This window comes from Triticum aestivum, chromosome 6D (assembly GCF_018294505.1).
Source record: "Triticum aestivum cultivar Chinese Spring chromosome 6D, IWGSC CS RefSeq v2.1, whole genome shotgun sequence".
NCBI lineage: Eukaryota > Viridiplantae > Streptophyta > Magnoliopsida > Poales > Poaceae > Triticum > Triticum aestivum.
In genome coordinates, this window is record NC_057811.1 from 413,261,006 (window position 1) to 413,274,754 (window position 13,749).

At 45.9% G+C, this 13,749-nt stretch overlaps 1 protein-coding gene across 1 annotated transcript; it reads left to right on the forward strand.

Annotated features, from left to right (window-relative positions):
- The first annotated feature begins 6,380 nt into the window (after nucleotides 1-6,380).
- LOC123145474 (uncharacterized) lies at nucleotides 6,381-10,446 on the forward strand. The gene is made up of 4 exons (XM_044564903.1): nucleotides 6,381-6,620; nucleotides 7,518-8,042; nucleotides 9,021-9,058; nucleotides 9,184-10,446. The coding sequence occupies exons 2-4, from the start codon at nucleotides 7,718-7,720 to the stop codon at nucleotides 10,204-10,206; spliced, it is 1,386 nt and encodes a 461-aa protein (XP_044420838.1). The 5' UTR covers nucleotides 6,381-6,620; nucleotides 7,518-7,717; the 3' UTR covers nucleotides 10,207-10,446.
- The last annotated feature ends 3,303 nt before the right edge of the window (nucleotides 10,447-13,749 follow it).

The window sequence follows — 13,749 nt, forward strand, 5'->3', positions numbered from 1 at the left end:
ATACCAAAGTGTGATATTTTGCTGAACAACCTATGTGAGGTCTTCAACAAGTAAGAAACATTCTACTTTTTACCTTCAGATACTAATGATTCCCTTCCTAGTTTGTCCTGTTTCGCCTATGGTTCCCATTGTGTCTTGCTTGCAGGTACATCCTAGAAGCAAGAGAATTGCCAATCCTATCAATGTTTGAGAGGATCAAACAACAGTGGACTAGTAGGCATTACACCAAACAACTTGAGGGTGAGAAGATGCAAGGAGTTACATGCCCTAAGATAAAGAAGATGGTTGAGAAGCTCAAAGATCTGGCAAACACTTGTTATGTATATGAGTCAGGAGATGGAGTTTTTCACAAGGTGATAGAGGAACAGACTACATTGTGGACATACACACCAAGTATTGCAGTTGCATGAGATGGCAAAAAATGGAGTCACATGTATACATGTCATTGCATGCTGCAGAAATGAGAGAGTTGACCCCATAACATTGGTGGATAATTGCTACTCAGTGGCAATGTTCAAGAAGGCCTACAGCAACATAATTTATCCTTGCAAAGATATCACAGAGTGGGAGAAGATGAATGGCCCCCAATATTGCCACCAGAGTACACAAAACATGTGGGAAGACCTTGCAAGAGTAGAAGGAAATCAGCAGAAGAGATCATATGCAGTAATGGAGGGAAGAGAATGTCCAGACATGGTGTCATAATGCATTGCTCCTACTGTGGTGAGCCAGACCACAACAGGAAAGGGTTGTAAATATCTTAAGGCTGGCCTGCCACCTCCAAATGCACAAGTTGAAGCACAAGCAGCACAAGAGAATGTTCAACATGCAAAACAAGTAATGTGCAAGAAGAGGGACCAGTGAGAACCCAGGTACATTATGAACTTTATCTCTTGTTTTGCTAACAACATTTGTTAATATCAAATAGTATTGATCACTTCCCTTCCCTACTGATTAGAACCAGGAGGAAGCATCAACACAAAGAGCCCCACCCGTGGATGATCTTATGATAGACTCTATTCTTGAGCAGGTACTACTATATTCTTGACATGTGCAGAGGCCTTTGCCAAGAATCTAAGTACTAAAACTTTTTCATGACATGTGCAGAGGCCTTTGCCAAGAATCATACAACAAACACCAGTACCAGAGTCTGCATTCTTAGTCAATGCACAGTCTATGCTCAACCACTCCCAGCCAAGCAGCAGCACAGTTACACATGGTGATCTTGCTAAGAAGTTGTTGGCCATGAAGACACAAAGAGAGAAGGAGCTGGAGGACAAGAAGCAAGCTGTTCTAGCAGCTAGAAGGGAAGCAGAAATGAAGAAAGCAGAAGAAGCTGCCAGGAAGAGGCATGAGCTAGCAGAGAAGAAAGCACAAGATGCAGAAAGGAAGAAGGAGGCAGCTGCTCAGAAAAGAGAAGCTCGGGCCATCCTAAAGCAGGCAGCTGCAGAGACAAGGCAAATTATCTGGAGACACATAGGCAAATTGCTGCAGAGAAAAAGGAGAAACTAGCTGCTGAGAAGTTAGCCCAGAAAGAGGCTGCTGCTGCTAAGAAGCTTGCAGAGAGACAAGCAGCTAATGCAAAAAAGGAACAAGCCAGGCAAGCAGCTGCTGCAAAGAAGATGACAGATAAAGCAGCCGCTGCTGCAAAGAAAAAACTGGGAAACAAAACAGTTCAAGAAGTGCACCATAGCTCAGGGCTTGAGAAGAATGGAAGCATGTTTGACATCTTCAGGGACTAGTGCTAGAGAATGTTAAGCAACTAGTCCTTTTGGCCATCTTATGTAAAATATCAATCATTTTGGCCATCTTCAGGAACTAGTCCTTTTGGCCATCTTCAGGAACTAGTCATTTTTCTTTCTTTGCAAGTCATGTCAGGAACCTGTGATCTTTTGGCCATCTTAAAAACCAATGATCTTTTGTACTTATGTGTTAGCTATTTGCTATATATACATGTCAGGAACCAATGATCATGTTTGCTATCATACTTGTGCTTGCATTTACTTGGATCATTTTGTTCAACAACAGTTTACATGATCATTTTGTGCTAATATGCAGTTGGATCATACTACTAAAATTGACAGTGATTTTAGTTCATACAACAGAGTCATTCCATCAACAATTTATTGAACTTCAGAGACAAACCATCATATAAAAGGTTCATACATCAGAGCTACCAATTCATACATCAACTGTTACAACCATCATACTGACATTTCACTTCTTCATCAACTACTACTACCACTAGGTCTACTTGAAGCTACCACACTTCTTCATCAGAGCTACCAGCTTCATTTCTTCATCAGCAGCATGACACATAGCACAACAAGCACCAATACACCACCAAGCAGCAGTTTCAACAGTAACATCATCTGCACACCTAAATTAAGAAGTGCGCGAGCTTGTGCCCTGGTGATGTTCATGCTAGCTCCAGGCTGTTCCTGCATCTGCATACCTATCCTCTGACATGCATTTCTCTCTGCAACCCTTCTGCTTTCTTCTCTTTTCTCTCTCAAGTTGTTCCCTCCTATCTTCTGTTGCTCCAATTACGTCAACAGCTTCATGCCCAACAAGAAAATGATGATCTACAAGGTAGGCCACATATTCCCTCTACCAATGCCAGAAAACACATCCTTGCTACAAACTCAAAATTAAGAAAAATCAGAAAATTTGAACAACTGAAATCAAGTCAATCAGCTCAAGGGATGCTTACGTTCACACATCTGTAGAACACCCATCCGTCATGCTCCTCCGTGTTGGACACGTAGAACCTCACTTGGCAGCCGCAGCGAGGGCATGAGATGAGCGGCACCACCACTGTCCTCTCGCGACGTCCAGATCGGGCAGAACTGCTGCTGGACATGGCGGGCGACGAGGACGAAGGCAATGGGCGGCGGCGAGAGGTGGGCGGCGGCGAGCGTTGGGCGACGGCGATGGCGAGCGGTGGGCGGCGGCGGCGACGAGCGCTGCGAGGGGAACAAAACTAGGGATTTTGGATAACAGGGGAACTGAGCTAGGGATTGTGAGCTGACTGCATTTTTACACATAACCCCCCCTAAATGTGTTGTTCAAATAAGTAATCCCCCCACACGCCTACGTGGCGCCCGTGGACTAGTCAAAACGGCGGCGTACCAGCTCAGTACGGTGAACAGTGACCGTATAATCACGTCCCATCGTACAAAGTGACCGTATTTCGAAGTACGGTGACCAAACCGAGCTCACGGCGCAAGTTCAAATACATGTAGTGTATACGTGACAACAACTGACAACTACCCGTGCCGTTTCGCTTTGCTATGCCAGGCAAAGGAGCCGATCAATACAGGGAAAACGCGTGTTCAAAAGAATACTAGGAAAACGCTAGCCTATGAGCCAACAATAAACTAGTCTGCGTATGAGCATTAGCAAAACTCCTTATAACCCACACATTCACTAACTATGGTCACAGTAAGAAAAATAAGAGCATCTTCAATCGCCATCTTATAAAACAGACACACTATTTACGTCCGGACTCGTCTGCGGACATGGATATAAGAGCATGTCATTCAACCTTTTCCCCTAAACCTTGCCAACCAAAAAAAAAACTGATCCCCTAAACGTCTGCATTTGTTTTTTTAATCCGTAACACTCAAAATACTTATAGTAAAAAAAGCAAAATTCAACCATAAATAACATGTAAATATCCCTAGTACAACAATAGTTTAAATATATTCCTTACGCCTTCTCTTTCCTCCTTCACAAGAAAAGATCTCACGCTTTCCTCCTCCTCCCGCGGCGTCGCCGCCGGTCCGCTTCATCTCCAATGCCTTTGGGCCATGGAGGTGCGGAGGACCTCCCCCCCCCCCTCCCGTTGTCGGGAGGGACCCTGTTCTCGTTCTTGTTAGGTTTAGTGTCTTGGTTGGGGCTATGTGGCGGCGGTGATGTCGCTCAATAGAAGTAATGTCTCCCACGTTTTATCCACGTCTCGATGGTCGTCTAGCTTCGTCGGAGGGTGTGTGGAGGTGTGTTTCTGTTGGATCTCAGGAGATCCGGTAGGCGTTGGTCTTCGGTGGGTCTGTTTGGAACCGGTTTTCGTTCGGATGTTTACATATTTCATCCTTCCAATCTACGACTTTCTTCATCGGCGATGGTTGCTACTCTGTTGCGCCGGTCCTATGGGGCCTTAGCACGACGACTTCCCCGACTGTCTAGTGCAACAAAGTTTGTTCGGCTTCGGCGAGGGAGGGGTAATGACAGCGACGCGCCTTTGACTTGCCCCAATGCTTGTGGTCATCGCTAGATGGTCCACGAACCTGGTTGTATTTTTTATTACCTCTGATGTTCTTTGTACTGCCATGATTAAATATGAATAGATTGAAAGTTTCTCATAAAAAAAGAGGTAACCGGATGTTCAACAATTTTTTTCGAACTCATCGACTCCAAAATCAATGATACTCGAGTCGGAATTCACACATGTTGATCCACACACTATGCCCCTTGAGTTTCATCCAACAATGTATTATATTAACATAAATGGCCCGCCCTCGGTTCTGTGATACAACATGGCAGCATGTCTGGACTATACAATGTGAATGAATTGACTAACATGTAGAGCAACAAGAAGCAAAACTTACTATCTCCATGATTGACGCACCTGGTGGTCTTCTCTCCGATTGTGTAATCGCACTATGATACTTCATGACGGAGTTGAAGATGGTGTAGCATTGATGGGCTAGCAACTTCGCATTGTGTCTCATGGATCACGTCCAAGTCATAGGAGCGCGAAGTGCTTTTGCACATGAAACCAAGAATGCATGTTTTGCCAAAAGTTTGAGCCCCATGTCTCATGCCTACGAAGTCCGTAGATAGGACTAAACACGCATCGCACATCAGCTCATCCTCCATCACCAAGTACCCCACCATCGTGCTTACTCTAGGAAACAACGAGAAGGTCAAAAGAAAGCTCAGTGGCATTTGATCGAACACCTGTTGGGCGTAGTGTCCGCCATGGACATCATCGGCAGGGGCGGAGGGTACCTGGCTGCAGACGGATCCAGGGTGCACGGCGGCGTAGTCTAACGTGGGCAGGCACGTGGGTTGGGTTACGGGCTCGGCAATGCCTGGGCGGCGGCTGGAGAGGTACAATGGTGGCAGCGGGCGAGGAGGGTGCACATGCTGAGAAAGGGGAAGCACGTGCGGAGTGGAAGAAATGTGGTCCAAGAGGGGATTTGAGTGGGGCTAGGGGTACCGGAGTCCTACGTGGTGAGGTCCGGACGCCCGCAACCCCCCCCCCCCCCACACCAATTTTGTGTATGGTTTGCGGGAATACGTACAAGCGTCCACGTCCGTGGGCAAATACCAACCCGTTTTGGATTTCAAACTACGTCCGGACAGCTCTGTCCGGACGTGTGCAGACGGTTTGAGGGGCGGCATTGGAGATGCCCTAAGAACTATCAACAGATTTTCTTCACTAAAACCGATTCCTAGTCTTTAAATCAACAGAACAAAATTGCACAAACTATTTTTAACCTCTCTCGCTCGCACAACTCCTCTGACACTTTTCTCATCGTTGCCGAAGGAGGACGAGGCGGAGCAGCCTGCTCCGAGGTTCAACATGACGGAGACGGAGGCGAAGTTCGCCGTCGCCCAAGCCACAGAGATGGCAGGGCAGCAGGCCATCCTGGAGTCCATCCAAGATGGGGCCTATGTGAAGGCCAACCGGCAGTTCCTCCGGCAGGAGCAGGCAGCGTCCGACGCGCTCTTCATCGAACTCGACGTGGAGATAGAGGAGGTGGAGGCCGGAGCGGAGCGACCGAAGGAGCCGGAGCTGTAGCTACCGCCCATGTACCCGGAGTCGGGCACGAAGATAGTGCACATCTCCGACGAGGAGTAGTTAGATCATCTACGTAGTACGTGGGTTATTTCGTTTGCATGCTTTTGTATGGATTTGAGAATCTAGTATGAAATGTCCGTATGCAGTTGTGCTAATTTGAGGAGTGCCCGCGGACGCGCCCGATAGATGCTCTAAAGCCATTATTTATAAGGAAAATATAACAATACTTGCTATAATATCGTATGGTATACTCATCAAGAACCAATCAGTGGACCAACAAGAGGCATAGCAATCAAAACCCTTGCCTTCTCCTCTTTCTCGCCGGTGTTGGGCTCTACCAATCATGTGCTGCTACGTTTAAACCGCACTTGCACGACGGCACGAGCCCGTCAGGTGTTGTGCCTTCGTTGGTAAGTCTAGCACCTGCACCGAAATATCTCGCCACTGGCCGATCCGGGCCGTCCGTGGCTCGATCCCACGGCCCCGAGGCGCCCAAACTACATTCCAACGGAGTCACATTACTGTTCTGGAAAGGCTGGTGATACGCTTCCCATTCCCATCCCGACCGCTTCCTCACCCTCCTCCTCCTCCCACTGCCACCCACCGCCGCCCGACGCGCCGCGGACCCGCTCACCGCCTCCGCGCCCCCGCCGCCGGAGAGGGCGCTGCTCCTAGGCCCGCCGCGCGCCTCCCCGCCCCCACCCCCTCCGCGCGCGCGCGCCTCGTTCCCCCCTTGGCTTCAAGCGTCGCCGCGCCGCTCACCCGCCCCCGACCGGCGCTTCGATCGGGAGTTCAGACTCGTGGCATGCAGGTGAGAACCCCCCGACGCGTCCCGCTGAAAGACGAATCGAATCGAAACATTTCAGTTCGTCGTTGAAAATCGGGGTTTCTTGTCGAAAGTCTTATGCTTTTTTTCCATTAGAAAAAGTTCTGAAATATTCTAATCTAAAGGGGAAGTTCCTGTTTAAAAGTCCGAGGGCGGCGGTGCCGGGGTGCCGGCCAGGCGGAGAAGTCGCCGTGGGTGCTGGCGGGGCTGCGGGGAAGGATGAGCAGGAGGTATTAGGTTAGAAGTTGGGGAAGACGAATGGGGGGGCTGCCGGCGTTTGGTGAGGTCAGATAGGGCGTATACCAGAACTGTTGGCGCATAGCCTGTAGGCGTAACCCTCCTCCTCCGCTGTCCTCTGGACTGTGGACTGGCGTGGAGCCAAGATCTGTCCGGGTTTGGATTGATTCGCCATTGGACTGTCCGAGCTCATATTCAAGTATACGTATTTTGGTGCTGTTACCCTGAACTAGCCTCTTATTTTCAGAAGAAATTGAGGGTTTAACTGAACCTCGAGTATGCCCCAGCTTTCGGAACTAGGTTGGTGTTGCACACACGCGCACCATGCTGTTATGTGCTATTGGAGGTAGTGTTGAATCTCGTGGGTTTGAAACATAAGCATATTTAAAGTGGGGGGAGGAAAGAGTCTTGGAAAATTACAAAAGAAAGAACTAGTCAGCCTGGTGAACCTCAAACTTTACTACGCATAAAAATGTTTGTTTGGTGCAGAATATGCTGATTTGTATGTGAGAGACTTGTTCTGGGTTTGATGAGGTCCTTGTTAGTATTTAAGTTAGTGACCTTTTGTAGATCAAGATAACAGCCTTTGCATTTAGAACAAAAAACTATTTCAGTCGTTGCTAACTTGTTCTGTAAATGCCACAGGTGACACTGTTTGAAGCCCTCTGTCTCTTGACTTGAAAATAACAAGTTATCGACGCTGCGAGTAAGCTTTATTTGTCGAACAAAAATAAGCTAGTAGTATTTGCACGTGATTGGGCAAATTAGTCAAGACGGGCGCTCTTTGCTGCGTGGCCGCTAGGCCACATGGGACAAAGTCTAATCCTGCTAGCAGAGACTGTTCCATGGATCCTACAGAGCCTCGTTGGCGGATGAATTCGAGCTTCTCTCCTCCGTCGTGGGGATGGGACTGCATGTACTCATCAGACGGATTGCCTCATAGGACTCCTGATGCTCCACACGATCATCCACCTTATGTGTCATCACTATCATCACATAGTAAAGGAAGTAGAAGTGCATTTGGCAGTGACCAGTACCTGAATCACCACCACTCTGTATCTGATGGAGCACTTTCTTATTTTGGTAGTCCTGTTGACAGCCTTCAGGCTCCACGCTGGACACCCTCTCTGCAAAGATTTGATCTTGGCGAGTTCTCTACACCTGGAGGAGGTATATATATACTTGTTCCTGATTACATACCGTGGATGCTGTCTTGCCATGTTTGTATTTGTGTAATATGCATATCTCTTCACAGTATAATGAATGGAGGCTGTCACTGAAAAAATTAACATGATAGTAACTGCATCGTGAACACATTTGGAAGCATTGCATTATGTTGTAACATAGGCTTGTTTTGGTGTTAGTACGAAAGAAATTTGCTGAATTGCCTGGCTTTCCTTGCAAATAGTACTTGAAACATGGCTTGTGAATCACTGTCTCAACAGTCAATAAGTGCTTTATGTAGCGCCATTTGGATGGTCTAATTATTTCCGAAAAGATCCTGCTACACTCTTGATGTCTTCCCAAGTTCTTAATGTTTTTGTGGGATATTGTGTCTTGTCCCGTTCATACATGGAATGCTTCATTAAACAGTACAAAGTCTTCTGTATCAAAGGTGCTTTGTAAGTATTATGTCTGGTTTGTCTAGCATAAATTTTCAACATGATCTGAACCCAAAGAATATTATTCCCATGTCAAGGTGAGATGAGTATGGCATGAAGAAAGTAAATTTGTACCCATATTCGGATGAATACAAGTTTATTGAAGAATTGCATAGTAAGAAACTTGGTAAACACATGCCCTAATTGGATGAAATACAAGTTCATTGACGAATTACATTTTGATGTGATTCAGGGTCACATTATGAGAGCTGGTTTTGCAGATTTAGTTACTCGGTTTCTAATTGTATCAGTTTTCGTACAGCACCATTTACTTTGTCAATTGGTTTCATTGGAAATTTTGGCAAAAAATATTAACCGTATACATGGGCATCAACGCTCAGTGGTACACGTAGAAACAGCTACCCCTGCAACACCTGAAATTTTCTTTCATCCATGTTCATGATTACTGATCAGTCATTACTATAGTGCTAGTGTTTCTTTGTTAGCTTCCTGATTAATTAACCGTTTCTCTACTCTTTGGGACCAGGACCGAAGCCTGAAAGTTCCGATCTCCAATCCAGCGAGGTAAGCTCCATTTTATTTTCGTTTACTTAATCCCCCTAGTTCTCTGTCAGCTAGCATGCTTTTAACCAAAATAAGCATAGGTGTGTCCTAGTGCTGATTTTTTTTTTGTTCATTGTGTGCTGCAGAGACATTTAACTGCTGTGAGCAGTTTCAGTTCTGCATCCCCATTCTCAGAAACAAGTCAGCTGGCATCTTCTGGTAAACGACCAGCTTCACATCTACCTCGCAATCATCTGGGAAGGCGATCCTTTATGTCAACACCAGTCTACCCGCTAGTGTTCCGCAATCCAGCGTCAGAAGCAGAAGCCTCGGGGGTGGCTGAGGCTAGTAATGCTGGGCGTACCACACCGAGTGATGACAGCCTGGCTTCTCCTGTGTGGAGGCGCAGTTTGGCGAGTCCTGAGCTCAAGTTCCATGACACACTGAGTGAACTTCGGAAGATGGAGGCTTCTCCTGAGCCGAACACGAGCTCTAGGAGGGAAGGATTCAGATGGAGCAGTGCTAGCAGCTATGATTTTGGATATGATGGTGATGCCATTGACATTTCAGACCATATCAGCATTGACTCCCAAAGATCCCCAACAAGTTCAACGAGTTTCCTGAAATGTGGCTTATGCGAGAGATTCCTCAGGCAGAAGTCGCCATGGAGCTCAAACCGGATAGTTCGAAATACCAATATGCCAGTAGCAGCAGTCCTCCCATGCCGACACGTCTTCCACGCAGACTGCCTGGAGGAAAGTACTCCGAAGAGCGAAGCCCATGAACCACCTTGCCCGCTTTGCACGCGAGCTCCCGACAGTGAAGGATGTGTATCATTCTCGGAGCCTCTTCACGCTGCGCTCAGATCCGCCCGCAGGAATCATGGCATTCGCTTTTCTTCTGGTGATGCGGGTGGTAGCAGCAGCAGCGCAAACCCTTCTCGTAGCGACCATGTGCTGAAGAGAAATCAGTCTGCGCTGGCGCCAGCGCGCAGCGGCTCGCTGTTCCGGAACCGTTTCAAGAAGCAGTTCCCCTTCAAGGGGAGGCTCGGGAAGGACCTGTTTGGTGGCAGGGTTTTCAGGAAGGTCGGCTCCTCGTCGTCGTCGGGGGGCCAAAAGGACGACCGTCAGCCGCCAGCAGCTAATAAGCCTGACCGATCCATGGAGTAAGTAAGCTAGAGCGAAGGCGCGCCGCCTCTATATTGTGCCCCGCTGTTACTCTATCCTTGTACCCTGTCCAAATCCGTAGTAGATGTATCCATAAGCTGTGAAATGCAGTGCCGGGTTGCGCTGCGAGTACTCGTCCAGGACGGAGCTGTTTGTTTTGTTTGGACGGTGCCTGCCTTGGATGTGGCACCATCAGTGCGTGAACTAACTGTGCTGTGCTTTAATCATGACTCGTTTGCCGCCTGTTGTTTTGTTTGGGGTATGTCACTATTGAACTATGGGCAGGCCCGGCTGGCTCTGGAATATTGACAACGAGAACGGTTATCGTTTGCCGTTGTTGTGCTTTGTTTTCCGTGGGCGTAATGCTTGGATTCACGATGTTCATTTTTAGCTGGTACGCATGCATTCCATCATTGAACGGTTTACAATTTTGTGGCTAGTTGGAAGCGGCAACCCCGTGGGTTTCATTCTTCCCAAATATCGAGTTCTGGGGAGAAAAGCCTAGGTCTGACGTTCATTGGTTGTGCCTAGCACTGGTGGGGAGCTCCATTGCACTGTCTTGAGTTTTTTTGTGTGTTACTCTTCGAGTACCAAATATCGAGTTTTGAGGTGAAAACCCTAGGTCTGGTGTTCATTGGTTGTGCCTAGCACTGGTGGGGAGCTCCATTGCACTGTCTCGAGTTTTTTTGTGTTACTCTTCAAGTACCAAATATCGAGTTTTGAGCTGAAAACCTTAGGTCTGGTGTTCATTGGTTGTGCCTAGCAGTGGTGATGGCGGCCGAGCTCCATTGCACTGTCTTCGGACTTTCTTCATTGTTGGCGGTGCCTAGCAGCGGTGGTGGTGGCCAAGTTTGTAATGGTTTTAGCCCGTTTTTCGTAAATTAACCCGGTAACTCTCTTCTTCTTAATTAATGGACGAGGCAAAAAAAATTGCCTTCGTTTCAGAAATAAATAAATCCATGATCTGATTTATATGGTTGGATCTGATGATGGCGACGGTGTTCATGTACCGTTACCTTCCTATAGGTGTCACAGCTCGGGACATTCTTGTAGTTACGGTGCTGCCTATGGCGGTGATAATTATCAAATGTTGTGCTGCAATGGGTTGTTCGCCTCGCCTTGACATTTTCAACAACAAAAAAACCTTTTGAATGTGCGCATTCTTGATTTCTCGAGTAGAATCGTGCTGTTCAAAAAGCTAGATGCAGTTCATGTCAACTTAATATTAAGATATTACCCTTTACATAAAATATTGACTATCAAGACTAAAATTTGACCTTAAAGACAACGCCGTGGGCAAGGCTCACACGTGTTGGTTTGCGAATTTTTTCTTTTAATATATTGATAAGATAGCAACAGTACACAGATCCACATAGGTAAAAAAGATTATAACCCGCAAAAAAAGATTGTAACCAGGTCCATGGACTTAAGAGAGTTGTATCGAGCATTTTTCCTTTTTCTCATTGCAAAAAGGAAAAGAAATCTTCTAAACATCACCCCGATCCAGCTTTTCTTATAGAAGTCACGGCGTTCTTTAGAAACATGGACGCCCCACTAAAGCGACCGAACATTTATAAAAAGTGAACATTTGAAAGTTGAAAAGTTCCATGAAATAATTTAGGTTAGAGATATTAAACTATAGTTTCTTTGTGAAGGATATTAAAGTAGAACTAAATACGAGAGGCATTGTTCTTTTTTCTATTGGTAAAATACTCATTTTCAGAAAGTAAATGCACGTTCGTTATATTCATATGGCTTGTTTTATTAGAAGAATTTCATAGGATTTAGATCCTTGGGGATTTTCTCTATGTAGGCCGCTTTGCATAATTTGACTCCTTGAGATATTTCCGTGAGGATTTCTTCGCACTCTATTTTGGATGAAAATTCCCATCCACTGAAACATCTTGCTCTAAAATCCTTTGTTTTTTCTATCTTATCAAACACCTTTTGAATTTATGATCTCCAATTCTATAGAATTAAGAGGCCACGCTACTCCAATAGTCCAATCCCAAGTTTCCCGTATTCATTTGTTTTGAGGAACTTGCGGAACAAAGAGGCCCATATTAAAGAAAATTACAGTACAATTTCTAGAAGAGTGAAAGACTACCACATGGTGCGTTTTTTTAAAAAGAGGCGTCGGATTTTCCATCCTCCTTGTTACGAGAATCAGTCAGCAAGTAAGATAAACATTTCTGTAAGTTCTATGAAAAGTCAAGTCGAAAGAAGGTGCAAATATTTCACACCATTCTTGTTCTTGCCATGTTGCTTGAAAACATAAATAACACAAAAGAGAAGTACCTGGACGTCTTAGTATGCCACCCTAATTAGTGGATTTATAAAAATACCTAGCATCCGAAAAGTTCACCAAGTAATTTTGTTAGCTTCTATAGCTACATGAAAAAAAATCACACATGAACAATTTTGTGGTAGAAAACTGAACGTGCAAATTTAAAATAAAAATAAATAAAACAACAGAACTTCTAAAATAGTGAATACTATTACACCACATAATGTTCACGGGTCATGTGTAAATATGGTTTTCTTTCTTCCCGTGAAAGAAAGAGGACTCTTTGGCTAGGGTTTCTCGTGCCTCCCACCGGTGCCGCCGCCGGTCTATCTCGTCTCCAATGTTCTTAGGGCCATGGAGGCGTGGTGGATCCTGGCCCTTGCCGGGAGGATAGCTCCATTTTTAAATGCTTTTTTGAGTTTTGTTAGGGTTTGAGTCCTGCTTAGAGAGGCGATGATGAGGATATCAATACCATTGTTACACCCACAACCCCTACTACTACATATACTGGACCAATTACTAGAGCTCGTGCACGCCAATTAAATTTTCAGGTACTTTCGTTTCTTGGTAATGATTCTAATGTTCATGAGAATATGATGCTGCCTAAATTGGATACATTTGTTTTGTTTACAAATGAAGGGCCTGGCATGGATAAGAGGGATGAACGCTGGAGCAAGACCAAGCATAGAGAGGATGGCATGCGCAAGGGGAACAAGAACGGAGTTACAAGTGATGATTTCAGGACTTTGAAGCCACCATAATGAGTGCATGAAGCCTTGGACGAAATATACAAGATGTCAATTCATAAATTTCGTCCAAAGGCTATTCTAGGTGCTGCGTCACCTTATTATTGGGCCAGGCCCATGTAATTTCGCAATACATAAGTATAGGTTGTTTTTAGAGTCCGTATGTGTGGGGAAACAAGAGATAGGGTTGGTTTCGGACCCCTTCCCCAAGGGCCACGAAATTCCCCCTCTTCCTCCATATATACAGCCCTTAGGGCACCGTTTAGACTTTGGGTTTTGTTTAGATTAAAGTTCGCCATAGCTGCAACTTCGCGTACTTCGTTTGTGTTCAACGACCAGACAAAGGCATCACAGAACCCCGCCTTGATCAATAAAGCTTTCCTCTTATATTCGCAATATCCAGATTGCAATCTTAGTTTCTTGCTTGTTCTTCGTTTGCCTGCAGGAAACATACCTTCGTGGTCAGGTTGATCGTGCTCCGGTGTGATCAATAACCTCTCGGAGTTGATTTAG

Bases quoted from the DNA above. Each gene is read 5' to 3' on its own strand.
- LOC123145474 (XM_044564903.1), top strand. From the start codon at position 7,718: ATGGATCCTACAGAGCCTCGTTGGCGGATGAATTCGAGCTTCTCTCCT. The intron at 8,043-9,020 runs GTATATATATAC...CTTTGGGACCAG, and splicing joins GTTCTCTACACCTGGAGGAG to GACCGAAGCCTGAAAGTTCC. The intron at 9,059-9,183 runs GTAAGCTCCATT...TGTGTGCTGCAG, and splicing joins CCGATCTCCAATCCAGCGAG to AGACATTTAACTGCTGTGAG.